This window comes from Phalacrocorax aristotelis, chromosome 6 (assembly GCF_949628215.1).
Source record: "Phalacrocorax aristotelis chromosome 6, bGulAri2.1, whole genome shotgun sequence".
NCBI lineage: Eukaryota > Metazoa > Chordata > Aves > Suliformes > Phalacrocoracidae > Phalacrocorax > Phalacrocorax aristotelis.
Genome location: NC_134281.1, coordinates 14,937,460 through 14,964,867, shown reverse-complemented (window position 1 = coordinate 14,964,867; position 27,408 = coordinate 14,937,460). Strand labels below are relative to the sequence as shown.

The 27,408-nt window shown below is 37.8% G+C and overlaps 1 protein-coding gene across 2 annotated transcripts; it reads left to right on the top strand.

The window, feature by feature from the left end:
• The first annotated feature begins 789 nt into the window (after window positions 1–789).
• On the top strand, window positions 790–25,797 carry APPL1 (adaptor protein, phosphotyrosine interacting with PH domain and leucine zipper 1). Of its 2 annotated transcripts, XM_075096141.1 has the most exons (22): window positions 790–987; window positions 5,561–5,659; window positions 6,742–6,801; window positions 8,266–8,337; window positions 9,180–9,267; window positions 10,838–10,879; window positions 11,693–11,751; window positions 12,229–12,375; window positions 13,042–13,124; window positions 13,232–13,390; window positions 14,680–14,868; window positions 15,364–15,406; window positions 16,317–16,373; window positions 18,138–18,229; window positions 18,800–18,982; window positions 21,288–21,337; window positions 21,725–21,899; window positions 22,000–22,036; window positions 23,352–23,498; window positions 23,750–23,800; window positions 24,148–24,237; window positions 24,850–25,797. In XM_075096141.1, exons 1-22 carry the CDS (start codon window positions 934–936, stop codon window positions 24,997–24,999), a joined length of 2,127 nt encoding a protein of 708 aa, XP_074952242.1. In that variant the 5' UTR covers window positions 790–933; the 3' UTR covers window positions 25,000–25,797. The 2 variants fall into 2 exon arrangements, with proteins under 2 accessions (XP_074952242.1, XP_074952243.1); XM_075096142.1 differs by lacking the exon at window positions 6,742–6,801 and having other exon boundaries at window positions 816–987.
• The last annotated feature ends 1,611 nt before the right edge of the window (window positions 25,798–27,408 follow it).

The window sequence follows — 27,408 nt, the reverse complement described above, 5'->3', positions numbered from 1 at the left end:
AACACCAGATCCTCAGCTGGAGTTATCACTTGGTAACAAAAAATACTCGGTAGGTAGGGATAGAAATACTTTCTTGATAAAAGCCCTAGTGGGTGGTGGAGACTGACATGACAGGGATAAGAACGAGACTTCTCAAAATGGGTGCACCAGGTAACACCAAAAGAGCGCAAGAGATGCTTCCATCGTGACAGGGCCACAACAGCATTCATGCCACTGTGGGTTTGCCTGTTCTGAGGATACAGCGACAGCCGGAACAAACAGGGCTAGGCACACATGGCGATTTGTAACGCTCAGCGTGTAACTGCAAACGCGAAAAGATAAAAAGTTTTCTCGTTTTTCCCTCAGTAACTTCGCTTGACAGGCACCACCTGCCGGCGGCACCGACGGACGGACACTTAAGGGCGGGAGTACCCCGCCTGCCCCCACTCCCCTCCCTGGGCTGGGGGCGGCCCGACGCAGCGGCAGCCGACCTGGCCGCCAAAGGGCCCCTCTTCTCCGCTCCTCACGTTGCCGGCAGGGAGGAGGGGGTGCCGCTGGCCCGGCGGGGACGCGGGGCTCTCTCCCCTGAGGGACGGGATGGGGCCTGGCGGGGACGCGCGGCTTCCTCCTCTGAACGACTGAGCACGAGCAGGCGCCCGCCCACGCACCTCGCGACGCCAACCGCCCCGCGCGCGCCTGTCAGCAAATAGGTGGACCCGCTCACCAATAACAAGCTGGGCGGGCTGGGTAGGAGACCCAATAGGAAGGCCAAGCGGGAGCTGGCGTGGGGCGGGACATCCGGCGCGAAGCGGGGCGGGGGCGGTTGTGGCTGTGTTGTGACGGGAGGGAGGGAACGGGAGGGCCTCGCCGGCTGAGGCGCGTTGCGGTGCGGTGGGGCGCGGCGCGGCGCGGGAGCTGCAGCGGCGCTGAGCAGAACCCGCTCCGGCGGCCGCCATGCCCGGCATCGACAAGCTCCCTATCGAGGAGACGCTGGAAGACAGCCCCCAGGTGAGGGAGGCAGCCCGGTGGGCGAAGGCCAGACCGCGCTCAGCCGGCGGGTGCTGGGCCTAGCTCTGATCCGCTCCCCGCTCCGTCCCCCCTCGTTGGAGAGCCTCGGTGGCAGGGCAGGGACGGGGGGCCCTCCCCGTGCGGGGCAGAGGCGCTGCGTGCGGGGCCGGGTGCCTTCCCACCCTCCGCGCCCGTGGGGCCGGCGGGGGCTCGGGCCGGGAGTCGCGGCGCTCGGGCTGGCAGCTTCGGCAGCGCCCCAGGCCAGGGCTCGCCCCGGTCTTCGCGGCGCCTCCTCCGGCGTCCTGCGGGCGGGCGAGCGAGCTGTTCGTAGAGCAGCGCACTCGGTAATGTTTTCCCAGAGGGACTGTGCTTCAGCCTGGGGCGCCAGGGCCGTAGCTCGTATTGTCACCCCACTCCCCCACCCCCGCAGTTACATTCATGACTTATTCTGGAGACCTCGCGTTGGCAAAACCCGTCTTCACTTCTCAAGACGATTTTTCTTACCTTTTGTATTTTACTCTAAACTCCTTAAGGTTTAATAGATACGTATGAAAAGCAGTTATTGGGTAGGTTATCGTGGCGGTTGTTGATGCTGTGAGTAGGTGGGAAACCCATGGTGCTGAGGGGCCTTTAGTTGCTCTGATTTCTTCACTTACATTTCTGCTGCTTGACTTTTGATGTTGATGCCGTATATTTCATTGGCATTTCTTTCACGCTACTATTAGGCAGGAAGCACTTTATTCAATTGCACTGGTTTCTCTTGCAGGCAGCAAGTACTTTGTACTGGTCTTCCTAGACAAGAAAAAAAGCTTAGAGTATATTTTCTTTTATTGCAGACTTTTGCATTAAGATCTTTGTTTTGCTGCGTTGTTTATTTAGATGAGCAAGACATCCTATATTGTAATAGCATATGCATTGGTACTTTTGGTTCCTCAACCACAGGATGAGAAACTTTGACTTGCTTAATAGGAGAATTATAACCCCTAAAATTACAACCATTTTAACAAATCTACGTCAAGTGGAGGGACAATTTCGGAAAGGCAACAGAGTAAGGCCATGAAGAAAACATATAATTGCTTGCAAAAGGACAACACCCCGCATAGCTCAGATACTAGATGTTAGATGAGATCTAGCCTGGAACATGGTCTCTGGCCCGGAGCCAAACCTGATGTACTTTCCTGAAGAGGAAAAATTTCTGAAAGTCTTATAATAATAGTTTAACAAAATTCTCTCTTGAAGGTTGTTCTCAGTACATGGAAGTCAGAACTATTCATATTTATAGGAAACATCAAATGTGCGTTAAACTTAGGATCCCTAAAAAATAAAATATAGGGTGTTTTTTTCCCAAGCACTTAAGACTGGAATGTCATTTGGGAATCCCTTGTAAAAAAGCTCCATATTGGAACATAATTATAAGTTTTAGAATCTTTCATTTGAGGGTATTTGTGAGACAGACTAGCAAAGCCTAACTCAGTCCAATGAGTTTGATGTGCTGAACATAACTTGGACTCTGTAGTCTTCTATTACATGATTTCATTTCTGTTATTTTAAAAGCAGTGCAATGAAAACTGAAGCAAATCTTGCTTGAAGAAAGAGGAAACCTTGCTTTCCTTAGGAGTTGCCATGACTTTCTGATCAATGTGGTCATGGTGGAATATTGAAAAAGATCATCAGCGTAGGTTGTTGTTTAGTGCTGAACTATGGACTGGAGTTTTGCACCTTTTGACATGTTTCAGCTGCTAACTTTAGGTATATAAACATTATATCAAACTTATTCTACATCTGAGGGAAGGAAAGGCTTTTCTAAAATGGCGAAACCCATTCATTTCCTCTTGCTGCACGATAAAAATCTAACCACTGTTTTTTTAGATTTAAATCAAATGCCAAGTTTATAGTGTCTTTTGCTGTTCAAAGCACTGCAGTTAATATTTAAACTTAGGACATATATTACATACATACTCAGTGATTATATATATGTTTAGAGAGAATTTCTGCTCAGACTTATTTGCATTCCCAAAGCATTGCACAATAAAAAAGCCAAGACAGGGTGTATCTTGTGTCGCTTACAGTACCGTACATATGATGACATTAAATGCTGAACAATTCACTGACTTCTAACTAGGTGGTTTCTTTGTGCAGCTTATCACTGATAGTTTCTAGTGTACCTGCTCATATATACGGGATGGAAGCATCTTAAAGAACATGCAAAGTGATGCAAAGTTTTACTAGAAACATGAGTAAACAGTTCCTCTGACTTCTTGCTAAGCAATAGTCTGCCATAACTTGTTTACAGTTTCAGGTTATTTTCTTTCCATCAATATCATAAAAGGTCAGTCTGAAGTCTGGACATCAATAACTGATATTTTCACAATAAAACATAAGAATGCTTTTATTCTACAGTGTTCAGTTTTAAGGAGTAAGCATAATCCGGAAAATTTACATGATATTCCTTTAAAATTACAAGTTCAGGTGTATTTATGTTTAGGTTTATTAATGTTCAAATTTAAACATCGTGAGTCTGTAATTCAGTGGCTATGGTACTATGTAATTTTTAGTTTAGCATTCTTTCATGTATGTCTCCTTTAATGGGAGAGCCACAGCTTTTTGGATGACACAACACGTTGCCACACCTGGCAAACATTTGAGTTCTCCTCCAACTCTTTCTGCCTCCACCTTCCTTTTCCACTTGTTTTATAAACTAGAACCACCATTAAAGCGATTTATTGTGTTGATTATGCTGTTTGATTATATTTTTTGTCTTGTACGCATTATATGATATGATCATATTTGTGAGAAAACCAGACATCTAATTCAAGTTCAATAAAAGAATTTCATGTCAAAAGAATGGTCAAATAATATACTTTATGTAGGTTTAATATGTACTCGATTATCATTAAAAGCAGAAAAACAGCAAAGTAGCTGAAAAAGACCTGCATGCTTCAATGGGAAATGGACTAAAGTCTAAGTAATTTCAAGATAAGTCTTTGACATCACAAGAACTCCTAATAATAAAACCCCCACAATTCACATGCCGTGTGACTGAGTGCTTTTTGCTAATCTCATCAGAGGGGTTTGCCCAGTGTCCAGACTTGTAGTGTCAGTCTTTCATTCTTTTCTCAGGTCCCGTAAGTTCCTTCCCTTCCTCTTTGACAAAGCCACAGTTATTTAGCCTAGGGAAGACTAAGAAACAGAATTTCTGATTTCAAGTGTTTAACAACCATAATTTTTGGGAAAAAACAGTTATATACTTACTATTCTTTCTATTTACTATCTGGACATTAATTTTAGTGTAAACCTAAAAACAAAGCACAGTCCTCTTGCTAAAACATTACTAGAGGTAAAGGGTTTATTCTGTGGATTCTTGCAAGCGATGTTCCTGTTCTACACCCAAGCATACCAACCAACATTTTAGATTAGGAAAAGCAAATGTAGCCTGTGCAGAGTTATAGGTATATCCTCTGCTCTTCCCTCTTCTTGGTTTTTGTCTTGGTGGAAGGAAGCTACTTGATATCCTCCTGTTGAGGAGTAACATTGCTTTCAAGTGCAAAAAGCTTGCAAGAACACTGAGTCAGCATCTCATTTACTCTTAAAGGCAAATTATGCCTGAGCAACCTGATTGCCTTTTCATTCAGAGTCAGTCATTTCATCACAGGGAAGAGCCGTGGATGTCATTCACTTTGACTTAGGCAAGGGCTCTGACATGGTCTGTGGTAACACCCTTCTGGCTAAATGGAGAGGTGACCTGGGTGGAAAAACTGGCTGGGTAGTTGGGCTTAAATAGTTAAAGATAAGTGTTTTGAAGTCTTAATAGGTGGACAGTGATAAAGAGGTTGATTTTGAGGTCAATACTGTTAAGCCCCTTCATCAGTGATGCAGGCAGTGCAATGGGATGCATGGTCATCAAGCTTGTGGGTGACACCGGCTAAGGAACAGACTGACTGACAAGCTGGGGTAAGGACAAAAAGGACAGATCTTTTCACTCCCTTTCATGGGGGAGTGGTGAGGGGAAGAAACATTTATCTTAGGGACAACAAGATGTAGGTTGCACTGTTTTGGTTTGGCTTTTAGTTCCTCAGCCTTTTGATCACAGAATTGACTCTTATTGCCCAGGTGAATTATAGGTCCAAGCACAGCCAGCAGCTGTCTTCATGCAGGATGGAGGGTACCATAATGCCACAGCCTTTGTTCTGATCTCACTGCAGAAGAAATGTGTATGCCTGGCATGCTATTTGAGGCCAGTCATCTTTGCCCTTTTCCATAGGGATGTACCATACTGAGTCCAGGAGTTGCCTACAGCTACAACTTTTTTTTATACACTTATCCATCTCCCTTGGTCCTTTCCTTTTTGAAAATGTATTTATCTGGAGAGAGGTTGACAGAAGGTGTGAGGATGAGCGTGGATAACTTTTAACATTCTCTGGCATGCAACATGTATCATTCCTGGAAACAGTGTTGGAGAGTTTATAATCTTTCCAGTAATGAAACCTGAAACAATGCTATTTAACTCTGAAATTCTGTTACATTAAAATACTACGTTGCTAACTTGACATGTTTGGTTGTTTCACTTTTACAGACCCGGTCTTTGCTGGGAGTATTTGAAGAAGATGCTACTGCAATTTCCAATTACATCAATCAGTTATTTCAAGCCATGCACAGAATATATGATGCACAGGTAATGTTAATTAAATTCTTGAATGCCTTATAAAGCTTTTGAACCACATTTCCTGTCTTGTTTTTTTTTTCAAATTATGAGAAGCGGTATTTTTTCTTTAAACTTCCACATTTTTTCAATGCAGAAGTGAAATAAAATAAGAATTAAATTATTGTTTTTCTGTATGTTAGGGGGTGGTAAAGACTAAATTCTTGGGATTTCTTTTGCAAGAGAATTTCTTATGACAAGTGAAAAGATTTCCTGGTCTTCTAGTAGTTTTATTGTATTTCCCAAGTGTTTCTAAAATGTTTCCCATCATGCTTTTAGTGTGTATAATAGTATGTACAAAGATGGAGATTATTTTTTACCCACAATATATCCATCTTTCACTCATCATCTATAAGTAACTGCAATTTTATGTCAAAGGCAGAAGCTATTTCGTGTGTTTTTCTGAACAATTGAGTTTATGGCTGTATTTTTAACCTGCATATACGTGAGCTGTTTGACTTTTTTACTGATTTGTTACTCTTGCTTTTCATATTTTTATTTTACTGTCATTTTTTGCTTTAATGACTAGTGTGTTTGTTGTAGGTTTGCAGCTAAGTAGTTTTATTTTACTGCCTTTCTAGTTAGCTTTTAATTTCTATTCTTTCTCCTTCAACTGCATCATGAGAGATGAAGTTGTTCCATACCATGAATCTGCTAATTAGGTCCTGCCTGTGTACAAAGCAGTTTGTAGCCAGGTAGTACTGGGGTTCATTGTAATCTTTTCATTCCTTCACAGGTAAAAAATTCCTAACACTCATTAATGAGGGCAGCTAAATTGAAATAATTAAATGCAAATATGCCCTGCATAACATGAAAAATAGAGAAATCAGTGCACATAGTACAGGCTGTGAACTTGGTATTTGTGAACACTGGTAACCTGTAACTCTCAATACAGTTAGAGAAATGGAAGGGCGGGATGCTTAGGTTTTCTGAAAATCTGTAGTCAGATTTTAAGTTCCATGTCTGTAATAGTTTCCTCTTCATATATGTGATTTTTAAAATATTAATTAAAAAGTAACAAGCTTGGGGTTTTGTTGACTTTTTTTTTAAATCAGAATGAATTAAGTGCAGCAACTCATCTGACTTCAAAACTTCTGAAGGAATATGAGAAACAGGTACTGTGTAAATCATTGTTGTCTTTGTGTGGCCAGGATTACATATTTTTGTAGTCTTTTATCTCCCAGAGCACAATGTAGAATGTATTTAGGTTTGGCCCAGAACTGCTGTAGGTGGTGGGTCGAATCTTTGCCAAAAGAATCTACTGCCTTCCTGTTAGTTCTTCCATCTAAACAAGAATCCAGTTTCTCTTACCATGATGAATATTAGTAAGTTCTGGAATATTTTACTTTTGGATCAGTGTTTTGAGGGTTGCTTAGGGTTGTGGTGGGGGGTTGTTTTTGTTTTATAAACCTGTTCGCTGTTAAGTGTTTTAATTTTGCATATTCTTGCCTACAGCAGTCCCATTCGGAAGACATGGAGGAAGACAGAGATTTAGAGTGTCCTTTTTTTTAAAAAAAGTCATATACTCCTAATGACAGACTGGAAGTGCTGCATACAATGTCTGTGCACCGTCCAGATTGTAGCAGGAATGAAATTATTTGTGCTCTTTTTTAGTAGTAGCTGCAATGCTGTCATTTGAATTGTTTTAACATTGTTGATGCAGTACCCGATTGACTTTAATGACACAGCTCTTCAATGAACTGCACTGTTTCTGCTGTTTTCTAGCAAAAACATAGCTTTTGGAGAATCAAAATGAAAAGAACTAGCTTCAGATTAGAAGAATCTATTAGAGCATGATATTATCATTCATTAGCAGTTACGGATATCAAAATAACCTTATTTCAATTACACTTTGTTACATTCATTGAGAAGAAGGAGGGGGAACCTAACAAGTTGGAAAGAGGTGCTCAAAGTTTTTAAGAAAGAAATTGTTGTTGTTTTTTTCTTTTTTATATTTCCAAGTGTTTCCTGTATAGCTGCTGCAAATTAAAAGAAGAATTAAATTAGCATTGGCCCTTTTAACTTATTTTTCTGGTTTGTCTCCTTTGGACTGCTTTTTTCCCAGTCAGGAGATTAGCTTAGAAGTACACAAATAAAGTTTTAACTGGATTATTTCTTTTTTCACGTGTGACCATTTTGGTCATACTCTGCCTCCATCAAGGCATTATAGAAGCAAACTCTTTTGAATGGTTTAAAAATTTTACATAATCACATAACTTAAGAGCTAGAAGTTTAAGATGAACACCAAATATTTATTAATTTCTGATAATTTTAAACTAATTTGGAGAGCTGGATAAAAATCTTCATAGATGTCAATTCCGCATCTTTCCTGATTTTTTAAATAAAATCTATTAATTTATAAAATCTACTAATTAGAATTTTAAAATGAGAATTGTTTATTACTTTTTTCCCCAAAAAAGTATTCCTTCTTCACAGGACGATAAAGAAGCACTTCATTATATCTTAACTGAGTAATATTTTAAAATAACAGAATACCCAGTACATTAATAGAAACAATTATTTTAGTTCTGTGAGTGGCAGAAGACACTGCAAACATGCCTCCTGTTATTTTCTTTTAGCGTTTTCCACTAGGGGGAGACGATGAAGTTATGACTTCCACTTTACAGCAATTTGCAAAAGTGATAGATGAGGCAAGTACTTGTATTTGTTTCACTTACTTTGCTAATGTTGTCATGTAGAGACTTTAACTTGCTTAATTATTCCAGCCTTTTTTGAGATAGGAGGTACAGAAATGGCTTTCATTTGTCAATAAGGTAACGCTTACTTGTATATTGCAGCATGTATTTAAAGTTACATAACCTGAAGATAAAGAATCAATTCAACAAAGTGAGGATACATTGTTGAGAAAGAATGTAGTTTAACTTACTGTAGATACAGCCACAAAACATTACAGAATGGCAGTTAGAAACTGTTTTTCTTGTGGGTATTTGTATTGCATTATTTCAGGTACCTGACTGACAAAGCAACCTCCTGCTCTCTGTACCAGCAACACACACCAACTCTTCTGAAAGACAACTTAGCACCATTAAGATCTGAATTAGGATTTTTTCTGTGATCTCTCTCCTCACTTTTAACACTATGTAAACAGCATTTTGGGAGGAAGAACGCATTTGTCTACTTCTGTAACCTATGAAAGATGGGCTGTGATGTAGCTGGAGGGAAACTGGAGAAATAAATTGACTAGTCATCAGAACGTATGAGAGCATCTTCTGACATGATCCAGTAGCTTGGAATGAAGTTGGAAAAGCAGGGACAAATACTAAACTCCAATGGTCTTCTATAAACAGCTAGCGATGAGATCAGGAATGTAGAAAAGAATAGCTGCAAAAAAACGAATGTGCAAAATTATGTTTGAGTTGTACATGTCATCTTTGAGTGAAATTGATGTCAACTTGGTTTTGTTTTGTTTTGTTTTATTTTGTTTATCTCAACACTGTTTTCCTAAAATTTCCTTCTTTCTTTTGTCTTACAGCTCAGCTCTTGCCATGCAGTACTTTCAACTCAACTTGCGGATGCAATGATGTTTCCTATTACCCAGTTTAAAGAAAGGGATCTGAAAGGTAGAGCACTCGAACAAATACTGTTTTTAGCAGCAGCAGCAACAAATATGTAGCATTTACTCTCCATAGCTCTAGTTTCACTAAATAGAATATGTCACTTATTTTTCAGCTCTCAAAAGCATGCACCTCCCAATTTTTTTTAAAAAAGTAAGTTATTTCATGAGGGTATTGCAGTTGAAGAACTTAATGTTATTACTGTTTCAACAAAAATATTACTTATGGAAGCACTTCTATTCAAGATTAAGATTTTGCAGTTACTGTAAACATTAGGAAGGAATAATCTTAAGGTAATTTGCATGTTCAGGAAATATTTGTGTATATTATAATACCATGACATCAATATAATGTCTGGACTAAACTCAAAAAGCAAAGTGCCCAAGCTGTACTTATTAAGAACTAGGAAGGTGGGTCTTCAAAGGTGGTAATACAGGTGGCTTCTTACGTGCAGGCATAAGATGCTTCCAACTTCTTATTTTCATAACAGTTGTATCTTATTCTGCCAGGTCTAAAATAATACATAATGTGTCTGATTTAACTCGAGTGAATATACTGGTGTGGCAAATGGGCTTCAAATATAAATGATAAGAGTTAAAACCAAAATAACTTAAATCCCTAATGTGAACCTCCTAGAGTGGGTATACCTAACATAAAAATGTTTTAAGTCTAAATTGGAATAAAAATTACAGCTCTTCCTTAAGTCTTCTAGCTCTTTATGAATCTTGGAAAATAATTTTTTGGCAATAGTTTGTTGCAAAATTGTGGATTAAATAGATTATGCTGTTTGTGCAAGGGAACATGAGTATCTTAAGGCTAATATTACTCCTCAGAACCTGGAAGACCTCCTGTTAATATTTACTGAAGAAGCACCCCTGAGGCAATAATCGCAAATTCAGTTTTCCCACTGGAAGTTGTTAACCACCAACTGATGTAGTCTTTAATGACACTGTACTTCTCTATGGACTTCATATGCACATTCTGTAAAGCTTTTGCGTGCTTTTTTTGTCTTTGTTTTACCATAAAGTGGAATGTAGTGCTCTGCTTGTTTGTGTTGTAATATGACACAAACCCACAAGCAGGATCAGAACAGGTGCTAAGTATTGTACTCTTTCCAGTTTCCTGACACAGTGAGACCAAATTACCATGTAGAACATGACTAATTTTAGGTAGGAGGAATCACAATGTGTTTGGGGCTTTCCTTTGATCCAGTGATACTTCCCCGACTCCTGTGCTTCCACTTCTCCAACTCAGACCAGAGCTCAGACCAGAGCTATAGGTGATGCATTTGTATTGACAATGTCTTTTAAAGTCTTTTGACAAGAAGTTCCTCCTTACCATAGTACAGTCCAGTACAGTATCTTTTCTGGTAAGCCGGACAGTCACATAAACAATGCTCAGGCCCTAAGAAGGAGCAGACTTCGCTGGCCACATAGTGCCTGTGCTGGTAACTAACTCAGTATGGTACTAGGTGTGAACTGCAACTGTTCATTGGTGAAACATTGCATGAGAAACCTTAATATATAAATATTATGTTAATAACAACTTATTTAACTTGTGATATGTTGTTTTGTAGAGATATTAACTCTAAAAGAAGTTTTCCAAATTGCAAGCAATGGTAAGTGTAAAATACTTAATGTTATAGATATTACAAGACAACAGTATTATTGTAGATTGTTTACTCAGTAAAGATATTTGCAAGGCTTAAAGCAACTAATTAAGCTGTGATTTTTTTCAGCGATACTTAGGCACCAGTTTTCCTTCGTTCACTTGTAAATCTCTGGTTTGTGTAGCAAAGCGCTAAGGCAAATTGACAGTATTAGTCTTTTATACAATACTTTAAATGGATATATAATTATTAAGTAATTTAGGATTATGCTACCAAGATTACTAAAAGTAGTAAGGTGCTAGCTCACTTTTTAAAGTCAGGCCTGGATTAATAAACAAATTTACCTCCCTAAAACTAGTTTGATAGTTCTCTTCCCCACTGTCAGAAGTTACTTTTTTTAGCTAGCTCTACTATATCCTCATGGAGAGCACACTCTTTAAGTAAGGATTAAGTAAAGATTCTGCTCTTCTCAGTGTAAATTGCTTCATTGCTTTAGAAGCAAAAAAGATCAGATACAGGTTTTCACAATGGAAAGTTGTTTCTACTTATAGAAAGTTTCTGTCTTTGAAGAATATTAGATGTTTAGGGAAATTTGTAACAATTTGGCCGTATTTGCATCTGGTTAGAATTTTTCTTCAGCCCAAGTATTTGTGGCAGTGAAGTAATTATAAACAGGCAAGAATAATTCTTAAAGGTTTTAATAACATAGAATTTTGCATTCAGCTGGCTATGCAACATGAGGTGATATAAACGGTTTTCTGCTCTTGTTTTTGAAGTCATTAATTTATCAAAATAATCATAAATTCTCTCTTGATTGCTTAGACCATGATGCTGCCATTACCAGATACAGTCGGTTATCAAAAAGAAGGGAAAATGAAAAGGTTTGTAAACTAAAATACTTAATATTAAGATTTTTAGAGGAGATAAATTATTTTAATCTAATATATATATTCATGATGGAAAACAATGTATGGTAGATTGCACCTGAAGTTTGATGGTTTTTAGCAGTCTAGGCAGTTTGCTTCAGAACAGAAAAGCAGCTTTCCCCAATACATGCCTGCCTTGTAATACCAGATTGCTCTACGATTAAGGTTGTGACACTATATTAAATATATTTTTGTAAAGAAATAACCACACTTTCCAGGGAGAAAAGAATGCTGTATTTGTTTTCCATGTGTCTCATGTAAGTTAGAGAAGCAGAATGGTGGTAGGGTAAAATACGCAATTGCTGATGATAGAGGGTAGAACATTGTTGTGTTGTTTTTCCATGCTGGCTATAAAGCTGCCTAGAAGGCATGTGATGAATACCAAGTCTCAAACATTCTGTTTTCCCCCTCCCCCTGTCTGTGTCTCTTTAGATCAAGGCTGAAGTTACAGAAGATGTATATACTTCAAGGAAGAAACAGCATCAGACTATGATGCATTATTTCTGTGCATTAAATACTCTTCAGTACAAAAAGAAAATTGCTATGCTAGAACCCTTGCTAGGATACATGCAAGCTCAGGTAATTCCAGATTCTGAAAGCTGTAGGGCTAAAAGGAGATGCAAAAGTACTTCATGAAGGTTGATGCACTGAAATCCATTGCAAGACCTCTTTTGTAATCCAAGGGAGGAACTGGAGAAAAAGACATACCCCATCCTAATCCCTAGAGCTGTCATGGCTGCTGCCATGAATGCTGTCAGCAGCAGCACTAGTCATTTCCCACTCAGTATATGAATCTCATCTTGACATGGCCTACTCCCATAGGAGAATCTTTTAGGAAAGTCTGGGTGCCAAATATAAAGGTCATATTCTACCCCAGAACCCAAATGGCTAAATTTAATGCTCTGCCTAAGTTTTCATTGCTGGGTACTTTTTCCACTGGATCATTAATGGAAATAGCTGATTAAAACCTTCATGCGTGCAAGTCCATGTGGAAGTGTACCTTGTTAGAAAGTCATGTGTAGGCAGTTAAACTTTCCTGTGGCAGCTATTCTGAGATGAGATAGTCATCAAAGTCGCATCACTACCATTTTCAGTCAAGGGTGTGGAAGAACTGGGCTTTGGGGGCATGAGGGATGAAAACACATTTCTCTGAGAAACTAACCTCTTATGGTTTCATCTGTTAATTGTTACTGTACTTTTATTAATTACTAAATTCTCCCTTTTCCTCCTGTTTTTTTTTTTAAGATAAGTTTTTTTAAAATGGGTTCAGAAAACCTTACTGAGCAGTTGGAAGAATTTTTGACCAACATTGGCACAAGTGTGCAGAAGTAAGTTGCTTTTGTCAAATTTTGAACTATTATCAAGACAATTATTTTTCTGTTTCTACTTATTAATAAATTATCTTTGTTAATAACACATTTTTTTACCTTTGTAGTGTTCGCAGGGAAATGGAGTGTGAAGTAGAAAATATGCAACAAACTATAGAGGACTTGGAAGTAGCTAGTGATCCACTGTACTTGCCTGATCCTGATACTACAAAATTTCCTGTTCACAGAAATCTAACACGGAAAGCTGGCTATCTCAATGCAAGAAAGTAAGACTAACTTGTCACTTTAAAATTCCAGAATATTTAATGTTGAGAAAGGAAAGCTAAAACATATGCAATATTTTTCTGAAGTTAGCTATGCTGATTTTATGAACTTAGTTGAGTAAGTCACATAGGAACTATTCTGTTTCTTTCTCTGCACTCCTTCAGTTAATTAGCATCAATTTCGTGGTTACACTGACATAGCCTCATTCAGGTGCAAAGCATAGTTATCTTGATTTTAGTCATAATTTTGCCTGAATTTTCCCATCAAAAATAAAAATTAAAATTTAGGAGAGTGTAGTTTCACTGGGTTGTAATCAGAAAACCACAAGATTGCAGCTGTCAGGATTGTTATATAAGTGTCTGTTAAAGCTTTGGGAGTCAAGTCACTAATAAAATACAACAAGCTTGAGATACACAAGGCAAAACATTCTCTGTTAACCGAAATACACTTTTAACAGCCTTCTCTATTTCATGAGGTGCTCTTTTGTCCACTGGAGGGAGCTGTTAGTCTAGCAGCTGATTTTAATAGTTACTAAAAAGTAGTTGTTACGCTCAGATCTTTTTCTCTAATTTATGCAATAAACTCCAAGGAATTTTAAAAACCATGTAGGTTACTTTTACAACAGCAGTTAGAGTAACATACCCAGTGAATGAGGCATCAGTTTCCATAGTAGAACAAAAATTGCAGCAATTAATATTGAAGAGAGTAGCTGAACAAAAAGGAAGGCTAAACTGCAAGTGTTACTGATTTTTGGTTTCAGAGTGTTCCTCTTCTGTTATTCCATGGGGAGCAGGACAAACCCAATGACATGGTCTAAGCAAAATTTTTGAAATCTTGTTAAATGGTACAAAATCCTTGGAAAATTGATGTATCTTACCTAAGTTAATGCTTAACACAAAGTTCTTCAAAACTTAGTCTTAACAACGTAAGTGCAGAGTTCAGAGGTCTTATCAATTATATTGATAATGCATATAATTTGAATACTCATATTGTGTAAAGCAATGCCGTGAAAGCTGATCATCAAAACTGAAGTACTTTTTATTCTAAATTGTTTCACATAATCTAAGAAAGCAACTATTTTATGTATTCTTTGCCCAGCAATAGGTTTAGAATGAAAAAACCAACAGATGAGACTAATTTAGCTGTAAAGCTAACCTAAAACATTAAATGGGGCAAAAAAGTTTTCTTAAGTGCCCAGATGGCTTGTTCCAAGTAATTTTTTTTTTTTCTAATTTATACAGCTCAGCTGAACTCCTAATCTATGAACTAAGAACCTCTTTCTATCTTACAGTAAGACAGGGCTGGTATCTTCCAGTTGGGAGAGACAGTTTTACTTCACTCAAGGTGGAAATTTGATGAGCCAGGCAAGAGGTGACGTAGCTGGGGGACTTGTCATGGATATAGACAACTGTTCTGTAATGGCTGTGGACTGTGAAGACAGACGGTACTGTTTTCAGATAACATCTTTTGATGGTAAAAAGTAAGTATTCTTACATTACTGTTACCTGTAAGTCATACTGGACTCACTAATTAAGAAAGGAAAGATGGTCTACCTTTGGCCAGATTATAGCTTGATAGATTTTGGGGGTATTTAAAGGCAAAATCTGGGATGTCTTTTTAACTTTGTAATGCCTGTTTTTTTTAGTTGATCACCTTTATAATGTAGCTGAGTGTTTTTTTCAGAATAAAATTACCATAATCGGTTTACAATGGTGTATTATTACATTTTGTGAGCACTTAAATATTACATGGGCACAAGTAGGATTTTGTTCCTTTTCTATTTTCAATTGAAATGAAAACATGGGTTTTTATTCCCTCCAATTAAATGTTGACTGCACTCACCACGTACTCAGAGTCTTTAGCTGTCCTTAATTTACTGTGCAATGTATAAACATGAAAATGGGGTTTCCTGTGTGAACGTACTTGTGAGGCATTTTAAATAGACAGAATTGTCTTTGCCATTCTCCTCTTTCAGGTCTTCGATCTTACAGGCTGAGAGTAAAAAAGATTATGAAGAGGTAAGCTTATAGGAGCTTTGCACAGAGTCCAGTGATTTTCCATTGCGCAGAAGGAATGTATTCGTAACAAGAGTTGGAATGCTCATTTTATGTTCTCTAGGTGGTGAACAGTGAACTTTTAACTCATTATATCCTACCTATAATGGCAGATTTCAGGAAGTCCAACAAAATATTACTGTGTTTAATTCCTAGAGAAAAAAATGCAGTTCTGATTGCCAAGTCCTTTACAGTATTATGGAAGAAAGGAAGGGAAGAAGGGAAAAAAAAACCCCACAGCAAAATAGCTAGCAGTAATGGCATCTTTACAAATGCTGCTTTTCCTTCTTCCTATTCATGCTTTTGCAATGGTCTTTCTTCCTACTTGCTTGTCAGGAATGGGAAATAGAGGAAATCTTAGGTTAGGAAACACATAATGATACAGGTGGTTGAGAAATGAGGAAAAACTCTTTGGTTTTCTGCCCCTGATGCATGATGGGAAACATGTTTATACTTTGCAAACAAGTTGAATCAAGAAATGTAAAATAGTTTACTTTTGGACTGCTTCCAAAGCTGCTTGCTGCTTGTGATCGCTGTTACCGAATGGCTGCTAAGTCTGGTGATGCAGATTTACTTGCCTGTGCCATGGATGGATGAATACCAGCTGAGAAATGTCAGTATTCATATACTAGGTCAGAAAACTTATATGTTCTAGCAAATATTGATGGAGAAAGGAAATGGGAAAAAAAACCCCACCCAACCAGCAGGGATATATTTTCCCTAGTTTTTTCAGCTTTCTCTAGAGGTGAAAATAAAAAGTTTCTCTGGACTTTTTGCACATAATAGCCTAATGGTATAGGAGTGTAGTTAATCAAGTTTGTTAAAAAAAAACTACGAAAAAATGACTTTTTTCTTTTCTCTCTCTGTCTTTCAGTGGATATGCACCATAAACAACATATCTAAACAGATATATCTAAGTGAAAACCCTGAGGTAACTTGACTAAAGTTTATAGTATCTGTAATACCTTTAAGATGTAGATATGCAAAAAGTTAAAAAGAGATGAGCTGGATCTAATTGGAATTAAGCTGAGTACTTCCTACATGCCTAATTGATAAGCTTTTCATGGTATGAAATATACAGCCTGTTGCCTCCTTCATCTAAATGCTTATATAGAAAGCATTAAAGGTGTGTGACTTTTATATTTGGTATAACTTTCTGACATCTTCAAGATCCTGTATTTGTACTTTGTATATTATACTTTGTTACAAATAAATATGACAAATATTCGGATGGATACTTTTAATTTCTCCTAGAGGGAACTGACAATCTTAGGAATTAGATGAGCATAGCAATTTTGTAGGAAGGAGATATTTTCACTTCATTCAAGAGTTATTTGCCTTTTGATGAGTTAGAAAACGATTATTGGTTTCATGTAGAGAATGTGGGTAGGTAAATTAATGTCATTTATATGGTTTTCATTTATATATATAGTAAATTCATATTGATAGAAACTTACATAGTTATTTTTACTTGCTAAATTAGGGGGATTGGCCCAACAGAATCTCTTGTTTTATAACAGAGCATTTATCTATATATAAACCATGTTGAAAGTGAAATTGTAGTCCTTGATGTCCCTGCTGAGGTCTGAAACAGGTTATTGGAAAGGAAGCTTTCCAGTGATCACCAGAGGTGAGAATGGTAGATACAGCAGCCAACAGGCAGCTTGTTGAATAATACGGGAATCCCTCATTCAGCTGTGTAACACAAAGCTCTTGCCAAATGATCTGGATGATCAAGATGAAATGGAAAGTGTGTCATGGCAGTTTTCGGTTTAGGGATTAAATATAACTTTGTAGATAATACAAGTACCTGGCTGACTGTCTAAGTTAACTCTACAGCTAAGAAACAAAACGGTTTTAGGGCAGAGCTCGGTCACCTAAAGCATGTGTTATGAAAATAGACAGCTGAGGTTCTGTTTAGTCCTGGCATAAACAGGCGCAGCTCCCTTACATCAGTGAGGGGGTGCACAGTTACACCTGGATCTTAGTGCCTTCTCACTTCCCAATGGCTTTATAGTCATTCTCATTTTCTGAGTCAGCGCTTGCACAAAGTGTTTTGTCTGCTGCACCTTCCACCTCTGAAAAATCCTCTTTCCTCAAGGACTTTAGTTACTGGGTTTATCCTGTGAAGTGAAGCCATCAACATTAAATACTGATATTTCAGAATTAGTTATTTCAATGAAAGATTAAAATGGAATTCTTCAGCTGTAACTGATGCATTGTTTGCTGAAATAACATTGTTACATAGTCCTTACTTGATAGTTGTTAATGTCTCAGTTTTTCAGAAACATTTAAGTATTCTTAAAGTTCAAGTGTAGACTTCTGAATCTTCATGGTTTTTAGTTAGGAGTTGAGGACTGCATTTCTCAAATGAAATTTTTCTTCTTCTTCCTGGCTACATTTGCTTATTTTGTCAGACTTATCACTGGGACTTCTCTCTGTTGCTGGCATTTATTAACATTCGTGGTATTATAAAGCAAGTGCATCCATGTAAATTTAGAAAGTGGACAGCAGGAAATGTGTTTTGAGTTAGAAGAAAATACTACAACTATGTTAGTGAAAATTTAGGAATGTAAGTTTCTCACAAAGGGTTGAGTTTATAACTTCTGTCAATCGCATATAAATAAAACTAAAATCTTAAAGCTTATTTTGAGTAAAGTGTTTTCAGTTATTTTTTCCCATCTCTCTATTGCAGGAAATTGCTGCACGTGTAAATCAGTCAGCTCTGGAGGCTGTTACTCCATCTCCTTCCTTTCAGCAGAGGCATGAGAGCATGCGGCCAACTGTGTAAGCTGATGAACTTCAGGTCATTTCAAAAGCACATCTATAAAGAGAATCCTGGATGAAGTCCCAGGAAGAAAACAAAAACCCAAAACAAAACTTCCTATGTTCCAAACTAAGTCTTTGATGAGCTGGAGGAAAATTTCTTGAACTCACCTCTTAGCATTGTTTAGCATCCATTGTTACAAGTACCCCACATTTCCAGCTGACTAGACAGCTCTGTTGGCTGCATCATATGTCTGGTTTGTTGTATGAATTAATAATGAGATTTTTCTTAATGTGCCCAACTCCTGGAAGCAGACCTCAGATTGTTTTAACATCAATATATAATCACATATGAAATACAATACAATCTGATGCAATTATTAATGCAAGTAGTAACTTTAACTTAAGTTTGACTAGGAATGTAGACTTCATTTTTGTTTACCATACCCTGATATTCTTTAGGTTTTTAGTTTTTGTTTTGTTTTATATCCAAGTTTTGGAATATTGCATTGGTCTCCCATATGGTTTAATTTATTATCAACCAACCTGAAACTAAGATGTCTTCATTTTAATTTTTTTGTTTTGTTTTAGACAATCTCGTCCTCCTGCAGCTCGTACTAGCAGCACAGGGTCACTGGGATCTGAATCAGCAGCTTTATCGGCACTTTCTTTGAATTCACTTGTTGCCCCTGACACTCCCATACAATTTGACATAATATCTCCGGTTAGTGAAGATCTGCCTGGTCAAGCAAAATCTTCAGGGCAGTTGGGCAGGTAGGGAATGTAGAGAGACGGAAGAAAAAAAATCCTAAAGTTAATGTTATTAATTTAAAAAAACCCAAACAAACAAGAACACCACGTTTAAGGCTGCAGCTCCAAAACACACATTGCCTTTGCCCTGACTCATGTCACAAAATTTGCAGTGGCCAGCGAAGCAAAACAATTGTTTTAATTGTTAAACAGAGTTGTAAAAAATTGGCTTAATTACATGCAGTAGGTTCAAGGTGTAGTTTTCTATTCAGCAGCAACTTTTCTTCCTTTAACAGCTAATGCTTTTATTTCTTGATTTATTTGAGTGTTTTGGTTTCACAAAGTATTTTCCTTTCCTATTGCTTGCTCACCCAGCAGCTTGGGTTATTTCCTCTTGGAAACTCAAGAGAAATTTGGTAGCCCTGCCTCCAGGTGATGATGGCATACGATGACACTCTTCTTAACCTGAAAGGTGAGTGAAAATGATCTAGGCTTCTAGAGTAACCTCATATACAGACAACTTGAAATTGTCTAAGAGCAATTCCCAAAAGATAAAAACATTTTCTCCTACTTGGTTTTTTGCAGACTTCCCATTCAAAAATAATAATAAAACCTAAAAATCTGCACTGCATTTCTGGAACTATATGTATGGAATTCTGATATTAAGAAAACATATTTGCAGATCCAGCTGCTCTTAACAACCACAAAAAAAGCCAAAAAGCTGACAACTAATTTACATTACTCTAGTCACAATAATGCGTTGTATCCCCCTACCCCCTAGAAAAATATTTGAATTTTCAGTTGCACCTCACAGATACATAGGAGTTAAAATTATACACATTCAACTCTTCTTTTTTTTTGACAGTTTGTTGTTGTTGTTCGGTATAGCAGGGTAATCAGTTGGCTAACTATATCCTTAGGAACATATTGATTTAAAATAGACTTGAGCTGTATTCCACAACGTGGAAAGGTTAATACTTCAGCTAAATTCATGTCATCAGTTATAATTCCATTCTAGAAAATCATATTTTTCATAGCAGAAATGATACATAGTTGTGCTCAGTGTTTTCAGTTAACCATTACTGGTGTTTGTACAGATAGACAACATGCTACTTTTGAAGTATTAATTATTTAAAAAAAAAAGGCTTTCCTCAGTTTCTGATACTGATGACTTATATGTAAATTTTATTTTTGCCTTTTGAGAGATCCTGTGAGATTTTTTGTTTACTCTTCCAGTCTAATCTTAAATGACAATAAAAGTCTGAGCAATAAGAGATGCTAATAAAAAGAATTTCCCTTTAGTGTATTGACACAGGCCAACATTTGATGGGATGATTCTTGATTGAGTCCATGTTATGTAGACATTGTAGCAACGCAATCTTGACTTCAGAGTTCAATCTAGAAGAATTTTATTACTTTAGACATCTCTTAGTTAAAAGGTTTCACTGATAAAATAAAGCTGGCAGTCAGTATGTCATGTAACTGAAAAAGAGATTGACCTTTTTTTTCTCTCAGTTCTGAAATTTGCTTTTAGAACACTAACTATTGAGAGGTGACACCTTCATTACTCCCCTATAAAACCTAATTTGAAGTCTGTTGAACCCTTGACAATAGTTTTTCAGCTACCAGTTAGCCAAAGAGAAAGGGTGTTTTCCTCTTCAGAAGTTTTAAATAAAATTTCCCCACTTCCCATACTCTTTTCAGCATTGCTTTACTGCTTTTGAAAAATGTAGACTTGGAAGCCTAGAGTATTTTCACTTTTCATTGTAACTGATAGCAATTCTGTCTTTGAGAGCCAGAAATAGCCACATTTCTCTTGACCCTCTAGGAGTAAAACCCCAGTGGTGTTTTCAGAAAGCTGCATTTGAAACAAACTGAGTGACTTCTCTTCAGTAAGTAATTCAACAGCTTGAGACAGTGATGAGAAGTGTAGTGCTCCTAAGGAGTGCTGAAAGGACTAGCTTTTGGCTGTACCTACTGAGGCTGTTCTGTGAAAGTTCATCCCCTAAAACTATACCTTTTCAAATATCAACAAGGTCTTGTCTTGGGCTTAATTCAGACATGAAAAAATACCATGTGAACAAAACTCTCTATGGTAGCAATAGGACAATGATATTTTTCCCATAAATTGAGCCCTCAAATAATAGCAATCTATGTTTAACTCATGATTAAATTGCTTGTATTTATGATTTATCATACATTACTCATCTGGATTTCAAGTCTGTAAAATCATTACATATTCTTATTTGATGCAGCATGAGACTGCTACATTCTTTTTCAGTGGTTCTTGTAATCTGACTCCTGGTTTAATGTTTTCATTTTTTAATAGACGCACAAATCCTTTTGGTGAATCTGGAGGCTCAAAATCTGAAACAGAAGGTAAAGCAAAAATTTTATTTCAATGCAAAATAAAAAACAGAATTTGAAAATTAATTTTCTGTTTTAATGTGTAGCTTCTCCCTTCTAATTTAACACTAGTGTTAGAGCGCTTAGTTCCATTAGTGACATGTTAGACAAGCTGAGTTAAATCAGGCTACTGTCAGAAAGTCTGCTTTAAAAACAATTCCTGGCTTCTTTTGTATTCATTAAGCCAAATGAAAAGGTGTGTGACTTGCTGTGTAGTAACTGCCTCTGATTCCTAAGTATCAGCAATCTCTTTCCAAGTTGTTAGGAGTTTGGAGTTTTCCTGACTGCAGTCCATCTCTGGTTTTGAATGGAAAACCCCAAATGGAATTCACTTTTCTCAATACTTTTCTTTGCCTTTAGATTCAATTCTTCATCAGTTATTTATTGTAAGATTTCTTGGCTCTATGGAGGTGAAGTCTGATGAAAGTCCAGATGTTGTTTATGAAACAATGCGTCAAATACTAGCAGCTCGTGCCATCCATAACATTTTCAGGATGACAGAATCACATTTATTAGTCACTTGTGACTGTTTAAAGTAAGTTTGCATCCTGACTTCTGCTGATGTTAATTTACAGAATGATCTTCCGCTTTGGTAAAATTTATTTTCTGGTTTGTTTCTAAAAACAAATTTTTAGGTTAATTGATCCACAGACACAAGTTACAAGACTACGAGTAAGTAACTTTACATTTTAAGATAAATACCTAGCAATGTAATTCTTCTACTTTAAAAATCGTATTATTAGGTGCTAGCAAAAATCACTGACAGCATGACAAGTTTCCACTGAAATTAGGAGACTAATGCATACTTTTAAAAGTAGACAGAAAGCCACTGGCAAATCAGGGTTAAGGGGAGCGATTTCAATAGGTTAAATAGGCTTTTGAAACTCCCCTGCCCCTGATTTGATGAGGTAAAACCTTAGATAAACAGAATATTGTCTTTTAACAACATGTTTGATTGTAAACATTTATATTTTTAGTAGAGAGGTAACATTAAGGTCGGAGTCAAGTTAGTTCTGAAGTCCAAAAGGGTTTGCTTGGTGTGTGGGTTTTTTTTGTTTTGTTTTGGGTCTTTTTTTTTTATTGCATAATTGCATTGCGAGTGTTGTACAGTTTCTGGTTTGGGGTTTTTTTTCTTTCTAATTCTTCACAAAAAAGCATTTGAAAGAAATAAGTGGAATTCTTCTTAGGGTATCAGATAAGGCCAGCTTAATTCTTATTTTTCATATTTCAAAACTGTTCCCCCCTCTTTTTCTTTATGCGCAATTCACAGTCTATGAATTAGAAAACAAATCTTTTCTTCTTTTAAAAACCTTCAGTTTTTCAGGGACTCTGAATTACTTTAATTACCGTGAAAGGAAATCCTAAGCACGTGAAAATGTCTTGATGTTTTAAGTGGTGCTTTTTTCTTTCTTTACGTTTGTGGCATTAAGTCCAAAACTGCCCAAAGCTGTAAGCTTTTACAGGTGAGATGTATCCACTGAGTGCACATTCAGTATTCGACATGTGTACATTTAAGGTTAGGAAAAACTCATCCTGTCAGTTTATAACAGCTGTAGTAGTGGCGTTCTTTTTTTCTTGCTTATATAATTCAGGAGAGCTGAACTAATCGCAGTAGAGGTTTTGGAGAAGTGGTGCCTCTACCTGGCACCAAATATTGAAAGCTTAGTCATATGTGATTTGTATGGATGATGTCTCTTTAAAGAAAACACAAAAGGAGCATATTCACACTTAGACTGAATTGCATTGCAAATTTGGTCCCCTTCTCTTATATAGAGTGTTTTTAGAAATTTTCCTCTTTTGAATAATTTAATCCTTGCCTTCTAGTCTGCTGTTTGTGTTTCGTAATTACATGTTTGTTCAGGTTGTAACTCCTGGTGTGGTTGTGCATTTATGATATTGAAGTAATTAATGTGAAGTATATTGAAACCTCATATAGAAACTATTTGGAACTAATTTTAGTATCTCCATATTTGATCCTTTTTGGCAGTTTCCTTTGCCCAATGTAGTCTTGTATGCTACACACCAGGAGAATAAGCGCCTTTTTGGATTTGTGCTTAGAACTTCAGGAGGGAGAGTTGAGAGCCGCCAAACTTCCGTCTGCTACATATTTGAATCGAATAATGAAGGGGAAAAGGTATTGGTGATGGGTATACCTGTATCGGGTTTGAACCTGACATGGATCCCAAGATGTCTGATCCATTCAAGCTGTCTAAGGGATTTCTGTGGGAGAGTGTTTTGTTTATGTGCTGAAAAACAGTTAAAACTGGAGGTCTAAGTACCTGTGAGTGCTTTTGTATGCCATCATCTCTAATTCAGGATTCTGGCTTAATTTTAAAGGCATTTTTATTAGTCTTTTTGACTCTTTGCAATCTGTTTTGTGTTTAGATTTGTGACTCGGTTGGACTGGCAAAACAGATAGCTTTACATGCAGAACTGGTAAGAATCTTTCTGGGGCAAGGGACACTTGTAAATGGAAGGGAGAGAGCATATCTAATATGGGTACTAGAAGATATTCTGCAAGGTGCTTATCGCGGCAGTCATAATGTTGTAGTGTATTGCAAGGGATTTGTTTTCTAAAATTTAAACCTGAGATAAAAAGACAAATGTGTGCTGTGGAACAATATTCAGGATAGGATTTGGCTAGATACCTTTAACAAACATACCGGTGCTTTAAAGGAAGAATAATCAAAACAGTGGTATAACAGTTTTGAGCAAATTCGTATACGTTGGTAGGGTATCAAACATCTCAGGCTGTTGTTACTTACTTTGTTTTTGCCCTTTAGGATCGAAAAGCATCAGAAAAGCAAAAAGAAATAGATAGAGTAAAAGAGAAGCAACAAAAACAACTGAATAAACAAAAGCAAATTGAAAAGGTACATTTCATCATTATTTCTTAATATTCTTTTTTTCCTTTCTGCTTGCTTTCTTTTGCGCTTTTGTACGCCAAGCTCCACTATCACATTCTTTAGTGCAAGTTCATGGAAAGTTATGGAATTATCTTAATTATTAAAAGTATTGCCTGTGCAGATTTTGTATAATTTTGTATAGTAGTTTTTAAAAAGAGCTCTTCTGAGGGGATAAACCACAAAACATCTTTACAGGGAGACTCAAGAGCAGTGCTTGAAGGAACACCTACCACAGGCCCAAAATAATTTCAGTTGCTGGAGAGGGTTGAGCCGAGGCAGTGAGGATGGGGCTGCAGGGAGCGAGCTGCAGATGAAGGGCCCTTGTTCTGACCTGCTGTGGTTTGGGGGTTGGAGGTACAAATGGGTTAATGTGTTAGCTGTTCTAATGGTGCCAACTACTGAAATGTAAATGTTGTGGTTTCCTATTCAGTCTTTTCATTCCCTCTGTACAGAAAGCTGTCTATTGATAGTATTAAAAGATATTTTATAAATCATAATAATGGTATTCTGTTTCAATTGTAGATGGCTCTAAAGTTAAGGTTCTTTTTCTGATTTCCCAACCCCTCCTTTTCAAATCAGGACTTAGAGGAGCAAAGCCGGTTGATAGCTGCTTCCAGCAGATCGAACCAGAGCAGTGGAGAAGGACAATTTGTAGTCCTTAGCAGTAGCCAGTCAGAAGACAGCGATTTAGGAGAAGATGGGAAGAAGAAGAGAGAATCTGAAGCCTAAGGTTGCCTACTTTATTAAAATTGGAATCATGGCTATATCTGGTAAAATGGCACAAGTTCTACAAGAAGTGAAATGCAGTTGGAGGGTCTGTTGTAGTATAGAAACGACTTTACAATATGTAGACCCTGTTATGCCTTGATTTTTCTTTCTCAATTAAATAATTTCAATTTTCATGTCAATATAATCTCTCTTCTGTATGCCAGATGAAGTGGGGTGATGCTACCATGTTTATTACAGAATTATGTTTTCTCAAGGCTTCTCTGCACTATGGAAAAAATGGTTCCCCACCCCCACCCCTCTGTGCAATTGACTGCTCATGAAGCAAAACTTAAAACGCTCATTGGAATTCAGCAGTACGCTGAAATTTGTTCTTTACACTGCAGTATGGAGAACACCTTGCTGGAAACAAAAGTGGATGTCCAAATAAGACAGTGCTAAGCTTTACCTAATTTGTTGCACATAACTGTTCTTAGGTTTAGGAAGAAAAATCCACATTAACATCAGTGAGGTGTGCAATAGTTCTAGGCAGAAAGATCTTATTTTTTGTTTCATATTGCACTGTATGATACTGTCATGATTATTTTTTTTGGTGAATATAATGCTGAAAGTCTTCTTTCAACAGGAGAAAAAAGTGCTGTCAGACCTAGGTAAGAGCTGATGAGACACAGTTGCACTTTGCTGCATGAGGAATGTATAAAGCATTCCTTATCAAATGATAAGAATAATGTATATATTCTTGTAGCACAAGTGCCATGTTCTTGATTTTCCCAGTACCTGTAATAAAAAGCTGTAAACGTTTGAGCTCACTTTTTATAGAACATGCTTAGAGTTGCAGGAACATCTTGAATTCCATCATCTCAAAAATCTTCTGAATATGTAGATGCCTTGCCACCAGTACGCTACATTTACTGAAAGTGAGATGAGGCTTTTTAAATCTTTTAATGGGAATTGGTTTTGCAAACAGAATGGACTAGCTCTGAAGTAAGAGACTGTGCTAATCCTACATCCTAGTCAATCCCATGAAGCATTTTTCAAAGCAGTGTCTGTTTACGGCTTGTGATCTGAACTCTGTGTTCCATACCCTGTGTAATATTTATTTTGTATAGTACAAAATGTGCATTGACCTTTTAATCCAGAAGAGGAGACTTGTTTGAAGATAAATATTTATTTTTGCACTAATTACTATAAATACTAACAGTCAGTGGAACAGAAGATATCTCTCTAATAGTGGCATGAAAATAACAGGAAATATAGAAAGATAAAAATATGCTTATACTCCAAGTTATAATATAACAGTTATGAGTGTTTTACAGTTTGTTGCAGGGCATTTCTGGTGTTCAGGAATGGAAGCAATTTTCAGAGTATCTCCCCCTCAGCTGGTGGTGGCCCAGCCCCTCATAGTTGGGGTTGTTCAGTGTTGACAAAGTAAGCAAGGACTCCCAGGCCCTCTCTGCTTGATGGCTGTAGGTGCAGAGGGATCAGCAGCCGTAGCTCTCCTCACGCACTGGAGGGGCCCGGTGGCGGCTGAAGGCAGCAGTCTCCTCCTGCCCCTTCTGCTGGAGATGCGCATTCTGTGTAAAAGGTCACTGTACCTGGCTCCTGTCGCGAGAGAGAACGGGGAGCAGCGCCTGCCCCTGCAGCGCCTGGGCAGGACTAACACAGTCTGCTATGCCGGGGCCACTGCTGCAGCAGGAGCTAGGGCAGCTGTCGGAGGTGTTGTGGGCACCACGGCCTACAGAAGGGCTGGAGCAGCCGAGGAAGGGGGCACGGTGCTCCTGCCTTAAAAGAGGAGGTGAGGGGGGAGGCTGAGCAGCAGAGCACTTCCACAGTCTCTTCCTGAGTTGGTTAGCAACTCCTGTTCCAGTACATTTTTCATCCCCAGAATAGCCAGTCACTTGTGGAAATACCTGCTTTTGCTGTTGCCCTGTCAGGCCAAACAGATTGCCCTGTGCCCAAATTTGGCTGGTGCACTGTCACACAGACCACACAATTCTGAGGCATTTTTCTAAAAGAGAGCAGCATTTTTATTTCATAGATGGTCGTCTAATCTCATCTCTCAGCCTTAAGAGACTGGTTTTATTCTTGCCAACAAAAATGTACAGAGAGGCAGCAAATCCAATTTTTTTTTTTCCTTTTTGTGCCTAAATCTAGGCTTACAGATATTGCATGGCAGGCAGTTGGTCTCTGCAAATTGTTCCAGTTCATGTTGCTGTCTCTTGGTGTTTTTTTTTTTTGTTTTTGTTTTTTACTTCATGATATTTCAGTTTTCTATAAAATAATATGACAGCGTAGCTCAAGGTTACTCTGTCTTGCTGTGACTTCCTCAAGTACATGCTGAAGATGAAGTAATTCTGAAACAGCCCAGGAAGGATATGAAATCAGCCATTTCCAGTTTCTAGAATCTAGTCA

What these genes read in the sequence shown, in the direction of transcription:
- APPL1 (XM_075096141.1), top strand. Translation starts at nt 934, where the DNA reads ATGCCCGGCATCGACAAGCTCCCTATCGAGGAGACGCTGGAAGACAGC. An exon ending in ACATCTTTTGATGGTAAAAA is followed by an intron (nt 14,869 to 15,363) that starts GTAAGTATTCTT and finishes CTCCTCTTTCAG; the next exon opens with GTCTTCGATCTTACAGGCTG. An exon ending in TAGCTTTACATGCAGAACTG is followed by an intron (nt 23,801 to 24,147) that starts GTAAGAATCTTT and finishes TTTGCCCTTTAG; the next exon opens with GATCGAAAAGCATCAGAAAA.